Genomic DNA, 24,470 nt, shown 5'->3' on the forward strand with positions numbered 1-24,470 from the left:
GATACTATTGAAGTTGACAAGGGCAATACTGAAAAAATTGAAAGGAAATTATTTAAGTGGGAGAAGAAGAAAGCTTTAGAAAGGCAAGACAAACCTTTAGATCTCTCCCCATATGCTCAAATCCCCTATCCTCAAAGATTAAAGAAAGAGATTCAGAAGCAGCAATATTCAAAGTTTCTAGACATATTCAGGAAATTGCAGATCAACATTCCTTTTGCTGAAGCTTTAGAGAACATGCCCATCTATGCAAGGTTCATGAAGGATCTATTATCAAGGAAGCGTAAGTTGCGGGAATGTGAGACGGTAAATATGACAGAAAGATGTATTGCTATCATCCAAAAGAAGTTACCTACCCAAGTCAAGGATCCAGGGAGCTTCAGCATTCCATGCACTATAGGCAAAGTGGAAGTGGATAATGTTTTATGTGATCTGAGAGCTAGCATCAATGTCATGCCACTCTCCATGATGAAGAAGCTAGGGATTACTGAAGTGAAGCCCACAAGAAAAATAGTGCAACTGGCTGACCGCTCTTCAAAGCAAGCTTATGGTATCATTCAGGATATATTGGTAAAGGTAGACAAATTCATCATTCCTATTGATTTTGTCATCCCTGATATTGAAGAAGATGCCACTATTCCTATGATTTTTGGAAAACCCTTCTTGGCAACCTCAGGAGCACTGATTGATGTTCTTAAGGGTGAGCTGATCTTACGAGTGGACGGAGAGCAGGCTATATTCAAGTTCTTTGATAAAGAAAATTCTCCACCTGAAGTTCAACTAGAAGATCAAGTCTACTATATTGGTGAAAAGAAAGGTGAAGAAGAGCACAAAGAGAATTCTCCTCAAGAAGGTAAGCTAAAGGTTAAAATGGAGAAGCCCAGGAGTAAAGGAAAGCATATAAATACCAAATTCAAAGTTATTGAGGCTACTGTATCTAACTCATATACACAAGAGCACTATGGGAGGATACAAATTCTGAATGATGGAGCTTGGTCATCACCAAGCTTATGCTTTGAGCCACCATGAAAGTAAATCATGTACGTCAGGCTCGTGACGTTAAACAAGCGCTAACGGGTAGGCAAACCTACACTTTACTGTTTTATTTTAAATTCACTGTTTTACTTATTTTTACTTTGAATTAAATAAAGAAAAAAAATACAAAAAAATAAGAGAAGGTGTTGAGACTAATGGCTATCATTGAGTGAATTTTACAAGTGAAGAAAAGGGAACAAACAACAAGAGAGAGCAACTAGTTGTTTTTATTTCTCGACGCGTTTTCTTTTGAGATTTAAATCTGTTGCTGAGGAAAGCAACATTTAAATCTGGGAATGGGGAACGCGCGATTCATCTAAGCACAATTGAATAAGCCAGAGGAACTTCATGAGCAGACACAAAATATCCGACTAAAACAGGGAACTATCTTAAATCTCTTCTTCTTTGCTTTAGCATAATTTTTTTTTTTAATATTTAGTTTGTTTTGAAAACCCCCAATCTATTGTTTTTGTGAAAATTTTAAAGTTTTTCTTTCTCAGTGCAAATAAATGGAAGATTGGTAGGAATTTTGATCAGTGATTTGATTTAGAGCATGGTGATGTGCTTACATAATTTTTGATAATGAGCATCATTGCAATAAGTAGCATGATTCATCTAATATTTTTCTTTGGTGATGAAACTGATTAAGATAAAGAATAGGAAAAATTTTGTGCATTCATAGCCGTGAGGTTTTGAACCTATACAGAAATTTTTTATTGAGTGTGTATTCCACTGTTGAGAGACTCTAGAACTTGCTTTGTTTCTTGCTTGAAATAGTCTGTGATATATTTTGTAGAAATGATAGAGGCATGTTCTTTCTTTAACTAGATGGCCAAATAGCTAACCTTTGTTGTTATTCCTTAGTTAAGCCCCTTTGAGCCTAGACTTGTTATTCATTGAAAACCCTTGAATATGAATAGCCACTTCCCAAATAAATCCTCACCTTAATTGAAGATTAAAGTTCAAATTTGAAGTAAGGAGTGGATGTAAGTTGTGGTTACACAAGTTTTGATGTATGGAAATACAAGTAAAAAGGGCAAAGCCCAAGGAAGAAAAATTGGTTAGAACAAAGAAGAGTAAAAAATTACTCAAGAAAAAGGAAAGGAAAAGAAGTGAAAATAAAGAATTGAAATGTTCTTAGAAAGAGAACGTCAAAAGAGAAAAGCTCAAAAGAAGAAGAAGAAGAAGAAGGAATTGAAAGGAAGAAGAAAAATGTTTACAAATTGTAGACAAAAGTTATACTTATTCCTCTTCGAATCTGGATTTCAATCTTGAAACTCGTTCCCATAAATTTTCTCTTCCTTTAACCAAGCCACATTACAACCCCAATAAAGATCTCTTGATCTGCTTGATTTATCATAACAACTGTGGAGAGTGAGAATATAAGCAAGTCTATGGTAGTGTTGATTCAGGGGAAGATGAGTGAAACACCAACCCTCTAAACAGTTGAGTGTGAGTGAATTGAAATCCTAGTGAGGGAGTGTTTCAAAAGTTTTTCCTTAGTCTTAATCTTAAGAAATTTTATTGCAACTTTTAACTGATGAATTATGAATTTTGTTGATTGATGTATCATTCTTTAAAGTCTGAATGCTCTGTAATAATGTCTCTGATTGAATCTTTCCTATCAAATTTCCATGCAATTGAGAATTCCTACTCCAAATTCCCTTATAGTTTATTCTGATTGATTGCTGAGGACAGTAATATTTAAATTTGGGAATGTTTGATAAACCCTAGGTTTACCATGTTTTTAGGCTAATTTATACAAGAATTACATAGTGAATTGCATGGAAATAAGGGCTTTATATTATAAAATCATAAAGATTGAAATTTTTAGCTAACATGTTGTAATCTTGCCTATTTTGAAGGTATTTTGACATAAAAGAATGCTTAATGGAGCAAAGGAACGAAAAGAGATGTTTGAATACCCAAGGAAGTCCAAGGAAAGCAAGTTACAAGCAAGTCACAAACTGATGGAGAGCGTTTTAGCGCCCCACAGAGCGCTAAAACGCCCTAAAGAAGAAAAATAGCAAAAATTCACCAGAGAAGAGCGTTTTAGCGCCCAACAGAGCTTTAAAATGCCCTGACAACACAAAGTTCCTTTCGAAGAGAGCGTTTTAGCGCCCATATGAGCATTAAAACGCCCTAAGGCAGACAAGAATACACTAGGAGAGCGTTTTGGCGCTCTAAGGGGCGCTAAAACGTCTTGATACGATCAAATTCAGGCCCAAGGAAGATCTTATAACTTAATCAAGATATGAACAATATTTCATGAAGATTTGAAGGAGATTTGAATGGAAATTAAAAAGATATGCTTTTCCTCTATAAATAAAAGGCCTTGGGACCAGAAAAGAGAGGAACAATGGAGAGGCGTCTGAAGCAGCACAAGGAGGAATCCTGCTGCGGAGCGTGGGAGCACTGAGGAACCAAGTCAACATCACACCAATGGAGGCTTGGGGTTCTCTTTTCTTTACTATTGTTTTTTGAATTCAGTATGCTAGGCTAGATTTTTATGTAGTTAGGGGTAGATGGAACCCAATTGAATCATTATGTTTATGGATTAAATTGTTCTTGAATTCTTTTCTTTTTATAGTTGAATAAATTTGTGTGTCTTTAATTCTTTCTATGAGTTTGCTCCTGATAGATTTATTTAGGGGAATTGTATAACAATAGGGATGTCGATGTATGAACCCTGATTTGATAAATTTATCACAATCCTTGTGATCTAGGGATAGACATAGGGTAATTGTGCAATCTTGGAATTCTTGATCTTAATGCATGTTTTCTTGGGGAATAACCGGGGAACTAGGGTTCTTCTAAGATCACATAGATTTAGGGTAACAAGGAATTGAACCCTAATTAACTTAGAAAGAATTGATTGGCAATATATTAAGAAAATTTTCTTGACTGTTTAATTCATAACATAATGAGGATATTGAGGGAAGTCGAAACCCTAACCACGCTTGTTTTTAATTCGTAATTAACCATCATCTTTTCAATTGTCTTTTTAATTCTAAATTTTTATTTGGATGTTATTGTTTATTTTTAATTTCAATTATCTCAATTCCAATTCTTGATTGTCCAACTAAATCGCGATTAGCGAACTAGTGCTTGAAAATCCGATCCTCGTGGGTACGATCTCGTACTCCGATACACTTTATTACTTTACGACGGGGGCACGTGCCGAGTCGCAATAGTTACCAATTTCAGTGTCAAAATCCTATGTACTTTCATTGATGGATTCTACAATGTCCAGGGAAAGCAGTTCAACTGCAAATCCCCACTTAATCATAGCAACCAGATAAAATTGAATAACATAACCCAAGAATCTTGAAATATATATCCTAATTTTGGTGAAATCATAAATCACATTGAGGGCTAAAGAGTATTGCTTACAGCATACTGATGCTCTCTGGGCCCTCTAGGCTACCCATGGTCGGAATCTGTCCACTTAATTTGTTAAAACTGAGGTCTCTGGGGAAAAAAAAACTATGTCAAGAATTAAGTATTATTTAAAAGAGAAAAAATGGTTTCAGAAAAAGCAACATGAAAATGTTTAGTCCCTATAATGCAATGAACAGAAGAAGCATGTTGCTGTCTTTACCAAATTATATGAACTAAATGCAACAATTATAAATGGTTCTAAATACATATAAATAATGCAAAAAAATTGCGAATATAGCACCAACCACACAGAACTGAAAAGAGATGAAGCATCACTTACAATGATTTTAAATTAGTCAATCTTCCAAGATATTCAGGAACCATTCCTATAAGATTGCAACTTCGCATAACCCTGGGAAATAATTCGACAATATGTGAGAGCAAACAGGCAATAGCATCTCATATTTCTTATTTTTGATTGCTAAAACCATTTCCTTGTTTCATTGACTTTTATAATGAAAATGAGAAATTACAATAATAATCCAAACATTTAACTCACAGTGTTTCCACATTTGTCAAGTTATTAAGTTGTGGAAAATGAAAATCTGGTCCTTTCAAGTCACTAATTCTCCTGCATAACATATCTTAAGCATGATGAAACACAATAAGAGCAAATTAAGTTTTGAAACCTTGGCTACAATAAAAAACACCAAACTTACAAGTCAGTGAGGTTTTTCAGAAATGAAATTCCAGAAGGAATTGGGCCACTCAAACCACTCGCTTGCATCACCCTGTCACAATTAAAAACCATTCCTTTGATAAACTAATAAATAATATGTAATTCAGCTAGAAAAAAATGAACAGTTAAACTTCACTAGAGGAAAGAAAAGGTTCACACAGCCTCTCAAGACTTGTCCAACTCTGAATGAAATCAGGTATAGTTCCAGAGAATTGATTATCGCCAAGTCGACTGCAGTATAAGAAGGTAAGAAACAAAGAAATGTTACTCTTGATATATATGAAACAACAATATAGTGAATGTAATTCAGTGTAATAAAACAAAATTTAAAGAAGGACACTTACAGGTGATTCAATGTAGTAAGCCTAGCAAATGTTGCAGGTAAATTTCCAGTAAAATAGTTGGAGGTTAGAAGCCTATTGCAACATTGAAATTTAGAAAATAAGGCATAGGAACTAGGATTCTCGAAAGAGTACTGTGAACTTTATTGAGTAAAGTCTGGAATGGATAAAAATTAACACTTGAGATTTTTATAAAATACAAACAACCTATATCAATCTATGAATTTGGAATTAATTTTCACATCAATTATTTTCTAAGCAAAGAAGGCGAGCCTTGAAGCGGCAGTAAGGTTGCTCCTTGTGACAGAAAAGTCACCGGTTTAGAGTTTGGAAAACAGTCTTTTTGCAAAAGTACACGAGTAAGGTTATATATAATTGACCCTCCTTCCTACCCTCACAAGTCAAGGAGTCTTGTGAAAAGGGGTTTGCCCATTATTATCTAAGCAAGCAATTTAAAGAAGCCAAACAAAGGCATAGAATTTAAACTTAAAAATTATTGAACACAAACGAATCAATCAACCAAATAAAACAGAACATAGCAATTGTAAATTCCAAGTAATCCAAAAGGGCTTACAGTCTTTCAAGCCGGGGAAGATTCCCAAGCTCTGGAGGAAGCTGTCCAGATAATTGATTGAACTCCAGGATCCTATGCATTTCAAGTTTAAAAATTTATAATTTCATTCAGAAATTTTAATAAAATTGAAATGGGAAAATTTCTATACGGATGAGATGACCACAAACTTACAAACTTTTCAGGGTGGTGATGTTTCCTAGTTCTTTTGGGATTGAACCCGTTAGTCGGTTTTCAAGAAGGGAACTGCCAGAGTTAAGAAACATGCATAACTAGTATTATATTTCATGAAATCAGTAGAAGAAGATTACATTAAAAAAATAAGGGTCAAGTGTGTGGGCTTTTAAATGACACATTTTTAGAGGATATAAGTTATCTACTTTTAATTTTTTACATTATGTATTATGGATAATACATAGTTATAATATAGAAAATTGTTTTTTTTTTTACTTTTCACACAGCTGAAGTGATTGAGAAAAGAAAAAAAAATAATTTTTCATATTATAACTATGTGCTATGAATAATACATAATAATATTAAAAATTAAAACGACATAATTTATGAAACTTAAAAAGATAAAATTTTTTCAAAAAAAATATATATATCTAATAATGTTATAAAAACAAGACCCATTTGTCAGAATCATATACTTATTGAAGTAATAAACAGGAAAAAAAATGACATGAAATTATAGAAAGGGTGAGTGAGATAGTACATGTTGACAAGATTCATAGAGCCCCATTGCGGAGGGATTGTACCTTGAAGGTAGTTACATGTGAGGTCACTTTACGACATTAAGAGAAAGAATCAAACTAGTGAATGATGATAACATGGATATACAAATTTAGTTGATAAAGTGTGGGTTCAGAATCACATACATATCTTGTAGGTAAGGCAACCTCACCAGTTCCCATGGGAGTGTGCCCGGAAGATTTTGTGACTGGAGAACACTGTCCGATGATTATTAATCCAAACATTAAAATCATGACTAAAATATAGAGAATCTCTGTATGTGCGTGTTTGATTTTGATAATTAGTAGATTATTGATCTAGCTTGAAAGTTTTAATACTTTCAACTTTAGATAATTTTATTGCGTATATTTCATTTAATAAAATTATTAATTTTCATTTATACAATTTATTTTATCATTCCGTTTTTAATTAACCTGTAAAAAGAGAGAGAGAGAGAGAGAGAATTGCTTAAGAAAAAGAAGTGGGAATTGAAGAAATGATATAGAAGTTATCATAAATTTCTTAAAATTATAAACTTTGAGTTAGGTATATATGTGCAGTGATTTTTCATTTTATATACCAAGTTTAGATAATAACCATGAACTTCTTTGAAAATTTTATGGCCAAAATTAGAAGTATTCTGGCAAGTGGGCATCAAATATATAGCAACTTGAGAAGTACAAACCACGCAATTTAGTTGTGTAATTTGTCTTTAAAATATAAAACTATACATAATAGTATATGTTTTCTCTTCATTGTAAATTACGATAATAATCTATTTTTGATGACGTATATATTATAACTGAATCTCTTCATAATAAAAGATACAGAATTAACTTTTGATGTTATAATATCCCTCATCATGATATTTAATTAATTGCATGTAATTAAGTAATTAATCTTGTATTAGTGGATTGAATTAGAAAAAATATCTATTTAAACAAATTAGGGTCACTTTTGAGGTAAAAAGTGCATTCAGTAAAAATTATGGGGTAAAAATATGTGTAGGCAAAAGTACTCAAAAGGTAAAAGTAAAAATAGAAATATGACTAGAAAAATATTCTAGTCCACAGGGTAAAGTTTGGAAGTGAATGAAGGTGAATAGATATATAAATTTTTATCCGGTTGAAAGTTACCTACCTTATGTAAAGTGTCAAACAAAGAAACCCACCCATTTGCATCTTCTTCACCGTGCGACAGAGAGAGAGGAAGGAGACCATTGATGAAAAGCTCCAAAACCTAACTTCTCTATCTCTCAATCAAATCCTTTGATTTTTGGATCAATCTTGCTTAGAATTGAGAGACAAACACAACCCCTAATCCATAATCCATAATCTACCAAAAAGCCTTGTATTGAGTGAAAAATGGTGGTGAAAGTGGCGACCCACTTGTGATTGAGGAGATGGAGAGTGATTTGCTTTGCTTGGAGGCTTGCAATCCCTTCCTTGCATGATTCTAGGTGAGTTCAGGTTTAGATACAAGCATTTCCATGATTTTTATAGTAATGGGTATGTTAGGGTTTTATTTGAGAAAATGTATGTGTGGTGGGTAGTTTCGAGCTTGATTGAAGCTTTGGCCCTTTGGAAAAGTTGCTTAGAATGATGAATAATCGGTAGAAATGAGTTTAGATCATTGTTTGGGCATACTATGATATTTCAGAAATTCAAGCATGGTTTGTGAGTTTCCTTGCATTCCAAGCCATTGATTGATTGTGTCCGGGTTGTGGATAGGACTAAAGCAAGTGGATCATCATTGATTGACCAAGAACAGGTGGAAGCAATGGAACTTGTATAATGACCCCAACTGGTAAATCTTATATTAGAGATTTAATTTAATGATTTGAATGTCATAATTAGATTCAGAATGTGATTTTGAGTATTTTTTACTGTAATCATGATTAGGTCATGAATAGTATTTTCTACCAGGTATTATGCACTGTTGTGCAACCGGTATAGCTTAGAAATGAGCAAAATGAGGTTAGAGACCTAATTTGGCAATTCTGATGCCAAATATGAGTTCAGAATGAAAAATTGTATAGTCTGGCACTTTCCGCGGAAATCTCGTGAATAGTATTTTCTACCGGGTATTTAGTACCGTTGTTTAAGCAACCGGTAGAGTACTGAAATGAATAAATAATGCGATAAGTATAAGAAAGTCCAATATATGCCAAATAAGACATGTTTAAACCAAAAGTGTAGAGTTTGTAAGTTTACGATTTTGTGTGCAAACAGTGCACAGTTAGTGATTCACAGTGCATGATTTCGAAAATAGTGTCCGAATTCATCTATGAATAGCTTAAAATATTCCTTATGGAATATAAGTGAATGTAAATAAAATTATGTCCGTAGTTTTTGGTTAATGTCGGGTCAAGTTAAGTGAAAGTAAGTGAGAGGAAAATACCCGTTAAAAAGCCACATGAGCATATAAGCCTTAATAAGTGACTTAAAAGACACTATTCATTCTCTCATGTCTCTTCCTCATAGATTCAAAAACGTGCTCCCCTCCATGGAAAAAGAAAGTTTTGAATGAAATATTCCAAAGCTTATATCTTTAGCTACACACCTCCAAATCATGTCCTTCCAAAGCCTAAATTGAAGGAAATTTCGAGAGGAATCCATTGGTACTAGTATTTTGGAGTGTGGTTCACTGTAGAGAGAGATTTCTCCTCCTCTTCCATGCGGTACTGTTCATTGTCCAAGAAAAAGTAAGGTTTTTAGATACTCCAATGCTTAGAGGTTGATCCTTTGGTTGCCTAAGAGTGGTTTAAGGTAAGAAACTCTATTACTATTAGTTGAATAATTGATTTCTAAGCCTAGGGTTCATGAACATATTTTTGAGAAATGTAAAATTTGAAATTTGAATTAGTGGTGGATTATTGATGTTTAGATGTTGTAATGTGAGATGAATGTGTATATGTATGTAAAGTTGGAAAAAAGAAATCCTCTTGAATCTCTCCTTAAGGTTTGGCCATGATGCTCCAAAGTGGGTGTGATAAGCAAAAATATAATGGTACATTTAGTGAAGGAATATATGTATATATGTATGCATAAGAGAATGTAGGAATTAAATGGTTAAAGAATTCCTAAGTTGTGAAAATGCCACTTTGAGGCCTATGTGCTTAAATTATGGAACCTTGGAAAATCATGAATATGTTAATGAATCTTGAATTAGAGGTGTGTGATAAGCTTGAATTTGATGGACTAAAGCATTGGAATCATGAAATTGGCATGATTTCCTTTATGTGCCTCTTAGCCCTTTACATAGGAAGTATGTTTTAAGAGTGATTATTTGTGCTAGTGAGCACTTATACGGTCTAAGGACTATATGATTAGATTTTAAACCTTTGGTTGGGTTAGACAAAAAGAAAAATGAATAAGTTCCTTCTTTAGGCCTTATATGTGATTATGGCCATTTTCAAATGAGGTATGTTGTATGAGTTACTGTTTTGCAAAGCAAGGACACTTTTATGCGTGAAATAATATTCTAAGGTGTATGGACCTTCGCTTTGGTGAAATAAAAAAGAAAATAAGGTAGCTTCTTTGTATGGCCTTAAAATGAGTTTTGGTCATTTTCAAAGGAGGTATACATTCAGAGATACTGTTTCGCAAAGTGAGAACACTTTTATTCAAAAAATAATTTATACAGGTGGCTAATCTTGGGTTTAGGCACTGAACAAAGAGAAATCTTATAACTCCTTTGTAATGGGCACTCTGCCTTAAATTGGGAAAAATAGGCTTTAAAGTGCTAAGATGAGTAACGAGTGTTCTGAGTGTCTTATGAGGCTATCCTAAGACTAGGTGAATGTGTGGGATTATGTGGGGATTTGTTGAGCAAAGAACCACCCACCCATGGTCGAATATGGTTAAGTAAAAAAGAAAACTAGTTATGACTTGTATGTATGGCATATGATTGGCATAAGAATTGATAAGAAAAAGAAAGTAATCAATAAAATGTGTGTCTTGTAGAATTACATGGCATTGTATCATTTTATTGAGTTTTGATTTGAATTATTTCTCTAGGTGTTCCTAGGGAATTTGAAAATTTGGATTCTTTTGGAGGAAGATAAGTGACTTGGGTGACAAGTAAGACTATTGTTAAAGCTTCAAGAGGTAAGCTCTATGTTTAAGGTGTCTTTCCCTACTTGTGTGCTCCACCATGGTTAGTGGACTATGGTTGGATTGTATGATTGTATTTGATGCTTTGTATAGATGCATTCATATAGAGCTATATGATAATATGATATGTTTTGTTCTGATGTGATTTCTGTAATGATCTTTGGCCATTGATTCTATGTGCACTGATGTCTGCTTGGGGTCCCCCCTTAGGACTAACTGTGTACACCTTTGATATGTTTTTGGTTCCACTCGAGGTCATCCCTTGGGAACACGTGTGCTAATTTTCGCTTGGGGTCCTCCTTTGGAAATGACTGCGTACATCTCTAATAAGATATGGGTATATGCTTTGTTCAGTTATGATATTTGTTTATATGATGCCTTGTATACTCCATATATGACTTTCATGCAGGAGTGGGCCTAGGGTATGGAGAATTCTCTATTAACCTGGAGTTTATTGAGATTTGTTATCTCACCCCGTTTGGGGACATCATTTCAGGTGTACAGATTGTAGGCAAGCCTCCACGGGGCAGGGAAGCGACCCGTGGATAGAGTGCCTTAGTAGATCGAGTTTTGGGTAGCTGTATGCTACTGTATTTTTGAGGATTATTATGTTGCTTTCGTATTCTATTTATTTTGGGTATCATGATGTCTGATTCGTTATTTTGTATATGCCCTGTATATGTTTTGTACATGTTTTCAATTTTGATGCATGTACAATTGTGTATTCACGCATGTTGGTATGATTACGTAGTACTCAGCTATGTGTATGTGTTGGTTATGCATGTTGTTAGACATAGTGGCACGGAACCAATTTATGCATGAGCCCATGGATGGGTATTTGATCCTTGATGGATGTCTGAGATTTCTGAAATTATGGATTATATGATTTGTTTATCAAGGAACCTTGAGCGTAGGTTTTCTAAATCCCCAATTTTTCCGGTTTACAGCAGTTACGTTATCCAATTTTAGTCTTCATTTAAGGAAGGATAACTGCTTAGGAAATGAGTTATAAATTAGTAGAAAAGTGATGCAATGCTATATATCATGTGAAACGAATTAAAGAAATATAAGGAAAAAGTTTGCTCGTATTTTCGTAAGCTAATGTAAGTTTGTAAGTTAAGTCTTCCGCTGATGCAAGTTTTAGTATCATATGTATGTTAATTGAACCGGCTTGAGATGAGGATGTTACAACTTGACTTGGTTGTTTGAGGGAACCAAGCCTTGGTGTGAATTTTGTATGATTGTAGCTTGAATTCAAAGTTTGATTGGTTGCAAACTTATTGGTGAACAAAGGTTGGATCGGAAGCATTGAGGTAAGCCTTCGTACTTTGGGAATTGATCCCTTTATTGTTCCTTTAAGCCCACAACGGGTAGTGGTTGTTGATAGTGTATGTAAATACAATAAAGTAGTTTAATGCTTTGTTATACGTATGTGTATGCACTGGGTATGGCATAAGATGATGTCTCCCTATGTTTGTATGTTGCATGACAATACGTAATTCATACTTGGTAGTTTAGCTGACCAGGAGAACTATTTGCATCTGAGTATGCTTAGGATGGCATGAGAGCTAACAGGATGTCTCCTAGAGATTTTTTACACACTGCATGAATATGTATTTATTGCATTATTTACTGTTATTGCTATTATACTGTGAGTGAACTATGGGGTGAAGAAATGCTCCAAGGACCCCTAGTTTACTGAGGCATATTCGTATATCTCACCTCGTGTTGTGGGGACCCCCTTTCAGGTACAGATGTTGCAGGAGCCTCTAGTGGCAAGTGGTCGTATTTGAGTTACATGTCATATGTTGATAGCTTATCATTTTGGATTGCACCTCGTTTAGGATTATAGATGTATATGTCGTATACATTGCCACATGTATATGTATATTTTCAGGCCACATGATGTATTTTGGAAGACTTAGTGCACGATCATTGTGGTATTGAATGCCTTGCTGTATATGGCTAATAGCTTTGATCATGTCCCTTTTGTAGCTAAGTTCTTTGGTATGTAATTATCTTGAAGAATATTGTTGTAAATAATTCATTGTAACATTGATGGAATGTGATGCATGTTTTTTCATTTTGAGTTGAATGATAAATTTGTCAATTGCATGTGGGATGTAGAGCCATATGGTGTGTGGCCATGACTAGCTATCCCTTGTCAATTAGGCACCAAGAAGTTGGAGAATGGAGGGAGGAAAATTCCCTCAAGTGAACCACCTAAAAAAGGGGAGACTGTCGCTTTGTTCGCTGAAGATTTGGAGATGGCCAAATTTTCTACCTCTTGTACGCTCAAGCGCCCAGTAGTACGCTCAAGCGTGCTAAGTAGCGAAAAATGTGTTCGATGAGCGCGCTGCCAAATTTCAACACAAACGTAGTATAGTAAAATTGGTATAACTCGAGCTACAGACCTCCAAATTGAGTGAAGTTTGCCCCTATGTGAAGCTAACACATAGGGCTATAACTTGTAAAATATTAGAGCCATTGGTGAGTATATCAATACCAGTTTAAGATTGAAGTTGATGCTACTATTCTGAAAGTTCAGTTTCGTCAGCTACCTTGCGAGTTTAATAACTCCGACTATACTTAACCAAATGGTTTATAATATATTTCTGGAAAGCCTTAGACGTCTAGTTTATCATAATTAAATGGTTAGAGTTAATGGTTAAGTGTAGTGGTCTCAGTTTAGAGAATGTTACATAGTTGCAATTACGATTTTGGTTATATTAAATGTGTTTTTGTTTTAAAAAGTAAATGATCAATGTTTTTTGAAAAAGTTTATCTGTAATTTTAATTTGTGATAATAACTGCGCTTAATATTATAAATAATGTTAACATTTTTGGGTATACAACGGGGTGTTACAGATGTGGTATGATATTATTCAATTATCTATTATGCCATTATGAATGAGAGTCACTCTTCTATTTTAGTAAGTCTTTATTAAGAGTTTATATCATTTTTATTATATCAAATTTTACATCAAAACATGACATATATGTAAGGAATTATACCCACTGTTAATCCGTGTAAATTTCCCATCACTCATGTTAGTTTTGGTAATTTACTCATTTTATTTAACTCTTAATTTGCACTAATATTATCCATCACCTGTGCTCTGGTTTAATCAGAAAAATTGCCTAGTTTGACTTATGTTTAGCAATATACTAAAACTAAACCCAAGGCCAAGGAAATAAAAGCAAACCAAAGCAGAACTTTTACAATGGAGATCAGAGACTTACATGCCAACAACATGGCAGATAGTGGCATTGCCAAAAGTGCAATTGCAGGTTACAGCATTTTCAAATCCTTGCACTTGAACTGATGATATCCAATTACTTTTTCCACTGCATGGATCTACACTGAAGTCCCAATCCTTCTTCCCAAGTGTTTTAGCTATGTCTTTCATAACTTGCACTGTGTTTTCAAAACAAAAATCAAATTAATGCTTCAGCCATATATATATTGTTCTTTTTTGCATTTCCAAATTGATTTTTTCTTTTTCACTGGGGTGAGAATTAAGAGAGAAATGTATAGTATACCTTCATCTTCTAACAGAGTAGCTCCACTAGCAAAAGAAGAGATCAAACCAAAAGCAAGAAGCCAAAGATTGAAAAGTTGATGGAAAGTCATGTTCATGATGATGGGTGGAAGGACAAAAGCTTCAGATTTGAAAGCAATCAGTGGTTGAACATGAGATCAGTTTGAATGTGAAAAGAGTAATTAATTAATGGAACAGCTAGAGAAAGAGACTTTCTGTATACATATACATTGTTGACAGATTTAAACAATATAAAGACTCAAAGAAAGAGAGAAAAAAGAGGGCATAGAAGAAGTCAAATAGATCTTTAAACTTGAAGGATTGCCAGCTTGTATTTTTATACACGAGCACATAGAACTGTGGAAAAGACGAGTTTAAGGTTTCTTGAAGCAGATGCTACTTTAGTTAAATATGTGAATGATGACAAAATGTAAAGGGGGAGTCCACACGTTGTAAGCCTAGAAATATGTGTTATTTTTATTTTCTTAGTAATTATGCTCAACTTTATTCCACAAGCTGCTAATTTAGTACTAACAATCTTGTATTAGAACACAGGTGACTTTTATCACAATTTTGGGTTAAAAACTTAATAGTTAATAGAAGGAAAGTTTTATTGTCTTTTGTGATCAGCCCAACTCACTCGGATTAATAAAATAATCGATGAACCGAACCGAGGAAGGAATATAAAACAAATGGAGTGTATAGTTTATATTCATTTTATTGTGCTAGTGTGAACGCTTAATGTTGAATTTTGACTCATAATTAAGTTATAATTTTTAAATAATAAATAATTACAATGGTGGTTGTGTGGGTTAGCACTAGCATCCTACCATACCACCTAGTATGGCTCACTTGGGACAGGTGCAAAGATTTAGGGAGATAACAAACAAAATCCCCACATTGCTCTGTGGGTTATCGAACACGCTTCAATATTACAAAGAGAAACTAGTTATATAAGACACAAAACATGAACAATCTCTTACAACCCAACCATTTGTTGGGTTTCCTCCTTCAATGCTAAGCCCAAGCCCATTGAAGGATTTCTAAAAAATCCTCACCCTTAAATCCTAGATCTCACTTCCTCTATATATTCATTAGTTGTGGATGGAGGCTAGGTTGTACAGATTAGAAATTTGAGAGAAAATCATTTGAGAGATTTGTGAGCAAAGCTTTGAGCTTTGTATTTGAGAGATCTCTAGAGAGAGTTTGAGTGAAACATCTTTAGGATAGTTTGATTATCACCAATGTTGGAGAGGTTGAGTTAACCACCACATTAGTGTATTTTGATTCTTTGTATCCATTATTAACATAGTGGACGTTTGATCTGGACTAGGTCCCGTGGTTTTTTACTTCTTCATTGGAGAAGGTTTTTCCACGTTAAAATCTATTTGTGTTCTCCTTCTCTCTCTCTCTCTCTCTCCTGTTTGTGTTTTTGCTTTCTGCTGCGCTACCCGACCTGGTGAAGTTCAGGCCGAGGTAATATTGCCGAGATCCGAGCAGTGTTTTAAAACCCCGCCCCGCCCCCCGGGTTGCCCGGGTCAACCCTGACCCCTCCCCTCTGAGAGTTGGGGTCACAAGTTGGACCTTATATGCATATCGACCCCTCCGACCCCAAAAACTTGACCGGGTTTCGGTGACTCCCGGGTCAGAGGGGTCAAAGGAGGTCACTGCATGTTTTTTTATTTTTTTTTAAATTCTATGAAACAACATTGTTTTATTAAAAAAATAAAATAAAAATAGTTGTAAACCTAAATCTAATCGTTCTCTTCTCTCCCAGCGACCTAGATGTCTTCAATCTTCACCTCGCTGCCGTGAATCTTCTAGAAAAGGTAAGAATTTTACTCATTCAAATTAAATCTTTACGGTCGTCGATGGAAAACAAAAACTCATTCTTACTTCCTTTAAATTTTCTGTCAGGGACCTTATCAAAAGAGGCAGAACTGGGTCAGCACAGTGACCCATTAGAATATGAGTTTTGTACTTTGGTATCTTGATACTTTAATTAGGTTGTGTAATATTGACTTGTGGTTGTAATTGATGAATTATGTTAAGTATATTTTGAATCTTTTATGTTTGGTGGTTTGTTTTTTAATATTTTCTTATAGGAAATATATATTTATATTTTTTTAATATATAAAATCGGGTTAGCATAGTGATCCCGTGACCTCCCGTTGAACCCGTGACCCCATGACCCCTGACCTCGGCCGGGCCGATTTTTTAAACACTGGATCCAAGATCCAGGATCTTGCTTGACTGACTTCCACAAAAAGGCTGCTTAGCCGCCTTGAGGGAATCGAGTTCCCAACGGTGGTATCAGAGCCTGAGCTCGACGGGTTCTGAGGGAGATGAGATGGAGACCAGTGGCATAACTCATGATGGAGATATGTCCAAGTTGACCGCAGATAATTTCACCTATTGGAGACCGATGATGGAAGATCATCTCTACTACAAGGATTTACATGAGCCCATTATCCTTGATGAGATACCGACAAGCAAGATCGATAAAGAGTGGGAGATTCAGAGTCGTAAGGCGGTAGCTACAATCAGAAAATATATAGACAAGAGCCTCTTTGAGCACGTGTCCGAGTTCACGAACGCGTACGAGTTGTGGACGAAGTTAGAGTCCATGATTCAGAAGTAGACTCCCAGGAACAAAGCATACTTGGTTTGCCGACTTGTGAAGCTTGAATACAAGGACGTCATGAGCATGATTGAACACCTCAACACCTACAAAGGTATTGTGAATCAGCTGTCAAAGATTGAGATAAAATTGATGACGAGATGCAGGCTTTGTTGCTGTTGAGCTCGCTGCCAGAAAACTGGGATACTCTAGTGGTGACCTTGAGTAATTCGACTCCAGATGGAAAATTGAAGATGGATGTTGTAACAGATAGTCTCCTGAATGAAGAAACCACGAGAAGAGAACGAGGTATTTCAAGCACGTCTGAGGCCAACGTTGCTGAGAACAAAGGAAAATCTGACTCCCGGGGTAGAAGCAAGAGCCGGGGTCGAGATCCTGACAGAAGATGAAAGTCCAGAGGTCGATCAAAGTCAAAATATGAGTGAAGTGCTTCTATTGTGGGAAGACAGGGCATAAGAAGCCAGACTGCTGGACTTTGTAAAATGACGAGAAGAATGGCTCTGTGAAGCCGGATCAGATTATTCCCAAGAAGAGGGAAGACAAGAGCACCACTGCGGTGGCTACCAACCCGAATGCCGAGATATTCCTCCTTGGTGAGGATAATTATTTGAATGTTACATATGATGACTGCACCTGGATTGTTTACTCCAGTGCCTCCTTCCATGTTACTCCACACAAAGGTTTTTTCTCCTCTTACCGAGGTGGTGATTTTGGAGTCGTGAAGATGGGAAATCAAGTGACCAGCAAGATTGTTGGTGTCGGTGATGTGACCTTGACCATGGATGTTGGGCGCCGACTTGTGTTGAAGGATGTGAGGCATGTACCTGACATGCGTTAAAACCTAATCTCGGTAGGCAAGCTTGATGATGTCAGGTTAGTGAACTACTTCGGTAGTGTTAGATGGAAGCTGGTCAAAGGAAACTTGGTTGTTGCTCAAGGTAAGAAGGAAGGCTCCTTGTACGTGATGCAAGGAAAGATCAATGGCGGAGAAGTCAATTCTGTCCGAGATGGACCTAGCTTGGAGCTATGGCAAAAGTGCCTCGGTCACATGAGTATGAAAGGGCTCCAAATTCTGCACAAGAAAGGATTACTGACCAAGTTAAAAGGCCAGGCATTGGAGAGTTGCACGCACTGCCTCGCTGGAAAGCAGCACCGGATTTCTTTTGTGAGACTGGATCAACCCAAACGACGCAGGTATATTCTTGACCTCGTCCATACTGATGTTTGCTCCATGTCAGAGAGATCTCTTGGAGGAGCTCAGTACTTTGTTTCATTCATTGATGACCACTCCCGCAAAGTGTGGATTTATTTGTTGAAATCTAAAGACCAGGTACTCCAATCCTTTAAAGAGTTTCATGCAATGGTTGAAAGGGAGACTGGCAAAAAATTGAAGGTGGTCCGATCTGACAATGGTGGTGAGTATTGCTGTCCTTTTGATGCATATTGCAGAGCGATCGGGATCCGACTTGAGAAGACGCCCCCCAAGACTCCACAGTTGAATGGATTTGCTGAGAGGATGAACATGACTATTGAAGAGAAGGTCTGAAGTATGATATCCAATGTCGGATTTCCAAAATTATTCTGGGGAGAAGCCGTCAGAACAGCTGTTGACTTGATCAACCTCTCACCATCACGGCCACTTGAAGAAGAAATTCCAGAAGAAGTCTGGACAGGTCGGAAAGCGGCCTATAATCAACTAAAGGTGTTTGGATGCCAAGTTTTTGTGCATATCCCTAAAGATGAAAGGGAAAAATTTGATGCAAAGACAAAAGAATGCATCTATCTTGGTTTGCCGAGATGTGAGTTCGGGTTCCGACTTTGGGATCCAATCAATAAGAAGATAGTGAGAAGTCGAGATGTGATCTTTCATGAAGATTAGAACATTCATGACATCTCGAAGGCCAAAGTCTAGGTTACTGTCAGAAGAAAAGAATCAATCCCTCCTGTACGAGCTGAAGCAGGGGGAGAAAATCAAGAGAATGAAGAAAATAATGACCAGCAACAAGCTGATGATGATCAAGATTCTAAGGCCCGAGTTGATGATGAAATTAAGGATGAGAATGATGAACCGGGTTCTCAAGTTGAAGAACAGCCGAGATATCCAATTCGAGAAAGAAGACCATTGACAAGATACTCATCTGATGAATACACCGTTGTTGCTGAAGACGGTGAGCCGCAGAGTTATGATGAGGCTGTGACGAGCTCAGAGAAAGAAGAATGGGAAAAGTCAACGCAAGACGAGATGAAGTCTTTGCACGAGAATCAAACTTATGAACTAACTGAGTTGCCTGCAGGAAGACGAGCTCTGAAAAATAAATGGGTCTACAAGATTAAGAATGAAGAGAACGGGAAGAAGCCGAGATACAAAGCCCGGATTGTAGTGAAAGGTTGTAATCAGAAGAAAGGTGTAGACTTTGAGGAGATCTTTTCTCATGTGGTGAAAATGACCTCGGTCTGAACCGTGTTAGCCATGGCAGCTTCGATGGACCTCGGGGTAGAACAAATGGACGTGAAGATGGCATTTATTCACGGTGATTTAGAAGAAGAGATATATATGGAGCAACCTGAGGGGTTTTGAGCTCCGGACAAAGAAGACTTGGTATGTCGGTTGAAGAAGAGCCTCTATGGCTTGAAGCAAGCACCTCGGCAGTGGTACAAGAAGTTTGAATCATTCATGACTGATCACAAGTTTGAGAAGACAGGAGCTGACCACTGCGTATTTGTCAAGAGGTATGAGGCCGGAGATTTTTTGATTTTGTTGTTATATGTTGACGACATGCTTATTGTAAGGAAAGAAAAATCGAGGATAGCCGCCCTGAAAAAGGCGTTGAGCTCATCCTTCTCAATGAAGGACCTCAGTCCTGCAAAATAGATTCTCGGAATCAAGATTATCCGAGATAGACAAAAGAAGCTATTGTGGCTAAGTCAAGAGAAGTATATTGAGAAGATTCTGAGTAGATTCAGCATGGACAAAGGCAAAACAGTGAGCACCCCCCTAGCCGGACACATAAAGCTGAACCAGAAGCAATGTCTGAGATCTGTTGAAGACAAAGGCGAGATGCTGAAGATCCCGTACCAATCTGTCGTCAGAAGCTTGATGTATGCAATGGTTTGCACTAGATCCGACTTGGTGTATGCTGTTGGAAGGTAAGCCAGTATTTGTCAAACCCCGGCAAAGAGCACCGGGAAGCAGTGAAGTGGAACTTCAAGTACCTCTGAGGTACGACCAATTTATGACTCCGATTTGGAGAAGGCAAAGCCGAGTTGCAAGGCTACTCGAATTCTGATTTAGAGGGAGATTCCGACTCGAGGAAATCGACGACGGGATACATACAAGACCTCAGAAATGTGTTGCGCTATCGACAACTGAGGCTAAGTACATTGTCGCTACTGAGGCAAGCAAAGAGATGCTATGGATGAAGAAGTTCCTCATGAAACTCGGCCATGATCAAGACAAGTACGAGCTGGGTTGTGACAATCAAAGCGCAATCCATCTTGTGAAGAATTCGACCTATCACTCCCGCACTAAGCATATTGATGTGAGGTATCACTGGATCCGGGATGTGGTGGAAGGTAGAGAGCTCGAACTCGTCAAAGTGCACACTGAAAAAAATTGGTCCGACATGATGACAAAGCCGGTTCCAACAAGAAAATTTGAAGACTATTTTGAAGTAGCCGAGTTGATGCTGAAGCTGACGCATTGAAGTCGGAGGGGGAGATTTGTTGGGCTTCCTCCTTCAATGCTAAGCCCAAGCCCATTGAGGGGTTTCCCAAAAACCCTAAACCTTAAACCCTAGATCTCACCTCCTCTATATATTCATTAATTGTGGGTGGAGGCTAGGTTAGAGATTAGAAATTTGAGATATTTGTGTGCAAAGCTTTAAGCTTTGTATTTGAGAGATCTCTAGAGAGAGTTTGAGTGAAACATCTCTAGGGTAGTTTGATTATCACCAATGTTGGAGAGGTTGAGTTAACCACCACATTGGTGTATTTTGATTCTTTGTATCCAATATTTACATAGTGGACGTTTGATCTGGACTAGGTCCCGTGGGGTTTTACTTCTTCATTGGAGAAAATTTTCTCACGTTGAAATTTGTTTGTGTTCTCCTTCTTTATCTCTCCTGTTTGTGTTTTTTTTTTCGCTGCGCTGCTCGAACTAGTGAAGTTCAGGCCGAGGTAATATTGCCAAGATCCGAGATCCAGGATCTTGCTTGACTGACTTCTGCAAAAAGGATGCTTAGCCGACTTGAGGGAACCGAGTTCCCAACACCATTTCCTATATTCTGCCTAAAATATCCCCCCCTCCCGATCGTAGAAAATTAAATGTTACTTCATCCCTAAATCTTGAGGTCCAACTACATAATGAAAAAAAGAAAAAAGAAACAAAGAAGAAGAAAGATCTAATCCATTTATTTTTAATCAAGTGTTATAATTTAAATGAAGAAGTTTGTTACAGGAGGAAATGAAAATTATCACTTTAATTTCTGATGGTTAATTTGAGAGTGAACTGAATAAATCTTGAATAAATCCTTCACGTGATCAAATCATACGAAATTTTCACATGAGAGAATTTCCTACCTATTTAAATTTCTACAAATATCCATGTTATTGGACTGGTTGATTCCAATTTGTTTCTTGTATTTAAACTCACATAACAGCTTATCACTTTCCTTTTATTTTGAAAGTTCATTAAACTTCCGTATGAACGATTTGTTTGGCAAAAAAAAAAAACATAAAAATGGATACAATAGATAAGTAAGCAAAGAAAAATGAGCTATTTAAAATTGTGAATGCGGAATTTATTTTGTAACTTGCAGGCTTTTCTTTCCGTCTCTTAGCTTGCTTCGTTTTAGTACGTAGAAAGGCATCACTTAGCTTATAGTTTAACCTTTCAATTTATGTCTCCTTTCCCTTTTTCCATTTTATTTTTTTTTATCAATTTTATTAATCTTGAATTGGTCGTCGACTCATCAAGATATTAAGTCACTATTTCAACAGTCTCATTAATTTAATAGCTTAAATTGAATTTATATAAAAATATATAATAAATATATGAATAGAATAATATGACAACCAAAGTAATTTGCCTTATTAATTAATTAGCATGTCACTCATTTTCCTTCAGGTGCCAAGTTCAAATCCCAATAATACAATTGTAATGGAATATTTTGCTACAATTTTCAAAAATTGATTCAACCAAAAAATCGAGAACGATACTAGTTCCAAGTTCAACCTGATCAGACCAAATATAGTATGGACTGGCCTATATGTATCGAGCCCAATCACACACTGTTGAATGAGCTTACGTTGTTAGTGGCCTGGGCTTGGTATTGCTGTTGGAGAGTGCTTGAGCTTTGTCCTTCTCGTTGGTGTGTTGCACCAAATGGGGGGGGGGGTACCTGCTAAGACACTCTGATGCTTGAGTCAGTATCAGAGCAGGTGTTTTTGTGTTGATTAAGTAAAGATGATCGTACCTTGATGGTATATCGTTTGCTTATATAGTAGTTAAGATGCCGCCTTAGTTAAGGCGGCTTGGCTTCTAAGTGACCGGCCTTGGGTTGCAGGTTAGTCAGGGGACCTGAGTAGCCTTATCTTCCATAGTGTCTAGTAGTAGAGTTGTGGTAAGCTGGAGTTGTCTGTTGTTTACTGGAGTTAAGGTGCGGTGGAGTTGCCTTGGGCCTTAAGTTTACTTCCTATAGAAGGTTTCATACGCGATGTGGGTATCGCATCTTGTGTGACGTGATGAAGGCATCGCGTCTTGTGTGTCGCGATGAGGGCATCACGTCTGTGTTTCGCGATGAGGGCATCGCGTCTGTGTTTGTTCTTTGCGCTTTGCTCTGGTCTTCAATGGGCCTGGGCTTCCTTATGTGTTTTTGGGCCCTGGTTGGGCCTATATTTTATCCGGATCAGTAGCCCCCTAGCTTGCGGTTTTGTCATGTGGCAAGGCCGCGAGCTATATGCTTCTTTTTGAGGCGCGGTAGTTTGTTTTTCATATGTTCTCTTCTGTGTTCCGCAGTAATTATGCTTGTAATGTCATCATGACCTTCAACAGCTTAAGAACGGTGGATTAGACGTCTAATCAGTCAGAAGTGTTAAATGCTATTGTGATTACGTGGGGGTTTAAGGACAGGCGTGGGTGGTTTTGTAAGTAAAACGCTTCCACTTCCCGCCACGTGTCCCCGTTAACCCATTTTGCTCAACACTTTTCGTGGCTTTCGATCTATCCGTTGGAGAGAAACCTTTTGTATTTGTGCTGAGCCTTTTAGTTTGGAGGGAAAAAAACAATTCGCTGATACTGTGGAAATTCTCTCGTCTCTCAGTACTTTTTTCTTCTGCATTTCCGGTGGTGACACGTCCTGCTCGTGGTGTGCATTTTTGAAGTATAAATCTCAGGTATGTTCTTCCACCTGATTTTACCTGTGTTTCTTTCTTCTTATTTAGCCTTTTCTTCCTCGTGTTTGAGGTATGTCTGGTAATCGCAAATGTGCGGATTTTATTAGATTTTTCGAACGGTCTGGCTCGTCTAGTCCTCCGTCGAGATTGTTATCAAGATCAAGGTCTTTGGAAACCAAGGATAAGCGGCCTACTGTAGGATGTATAGCCCCTTGTTCCAAAGCGTACGCTAGTCATGTCCCCTCAGTCCGTACGTTTGAATTAGGGTCATCTTCGCGACAATCTAATCGCGAAAAGATATTGTCTCAACATAGTTCGTCTGTGTTTCCCAAAATTTCTCTGAACATGTCTAAGCCTATTGAGATATCGAGTGACTCTTCGTCGAGTACTGAGGGCAATTATAAGTCAGCTGATTCAAGAAGCCCTGAATCGCCTTCCTTAAATTCATCGCGCGATTCTTCGTGTTCCATCGCGCACGAGTCTTTTGGCTAGAAAAGCCCTAGTCCTTTGCCTTTAAATGTAATTTATCCAGCCGGGTATCCTTTTAAGAAAATGAATTTTGATTATTTTAAACCTGCTTCTTCTGACTTATCTTCTTCAACTGATTCTTCTTCTTCTGAATCAGATTTTGTGTCTCCCCAAATCAAGGAAATTATGGCAAGACGCAGCACGCATGAGAAGAAGAAACAGAAAACGCAATCTGACGTGAAGAAGAAAGTCTTACGCATTGACCCTGATGAAGAGTCTCCGGTGAAACGAAATTTACGGGATGAAAATTCCCTTAGTTGGGTGGCAGATACGGTATTGGATACTGAGTCTGTATTGTGCTCTCCAGGAGAGTTAGCGGAGGTAACAACAACTCTGCACCTTACTCCTGATAAAGCTTTTGATGATCAATGGGAGATTGGTGTCGTCCCGAAGAATGAGCGTGTTTGCTCATCGCAGGCAGAAGGATCAATCAGGCACTTTATGATGTTGTATTC

The 24,470-nt window shown here is 37.0% G+C and overlaps 1 protein-coding gene across 1 annotated transcript in view; it reads right to left on the reverse strand.

Annotated features, from left to right (window-relative positions):
* The window catches only part of LOC133304609 (probable leucine-rich repeat receptor-like serine/threonine-protein kinase At3g14840), a 32,846-nt gene extending 18,301 nt beyond the window's left edge, over positions 1-14,545 (reverse strand). Inside the window, exons 1-12 of the mRNA XM_061504653.1 lie at positions 14,455-14,545; positions 14,155-14,329; positions 6,943-7,014; positions 6,780-6,848; positions 6,239-6,310; positions 6,068-6,139; positions 5,497-5,568; positions 5,312-5,383; positions 5,133-5,204; positions 4,973-5,044; positions 4,754-4,825; positions 4,426-4,503 (exon numbers count right to left, since the gene is read on the reverse strand). Coding sequence (XP_061360637.1) covers positions 4,426-4,503; positions 4,754-4,825; positions 4,973-5,044; positions 5,133-5,204; positions 5,312-5,383; positions 5,497-5,568; positions 6,068-6,139; positions 6,239-6,310; positions 6,780-6,848; positions 6,943-7,014; positions 14,155-14,329; positions 14,455-14,545 — 989 coding nt within the window. The remainder of the gene's footprint in view (positions 1-4,425; positions 4,504-4,753; positions 4,826-4,972; positions 5,045-5,132; positions 5,205-5,311; positions 5,384-5,496; positions 5,569-6,067; positions 6,140-6,238; positions 6,311-6,779; positions 6,849-6,942; positions 7,015-14,154; positions 14,330-14,454) is intronic.
* Positions 14,546-24,470: the final 9,925 nt, after the last annotated feature.

This window comes from Gastrolobium bilobum, unplaced genomic scaffold, assembly GCF_033153095.1.
Source record: "Gastrolobium bilobum isolate Gb01-03AN ecotype WA unplaced genomic scaffold, APGP_CSIRO_Gbil_v1 utg3593, whole genome shotgun sequence".
Taxonomy (NCBI): Eukaryota; Viridiplantae; Streptophyta; class Magnoliopsida; order Fabales; family Fabaceae; genus Gastrolobium; species Gastrolobium bilobum.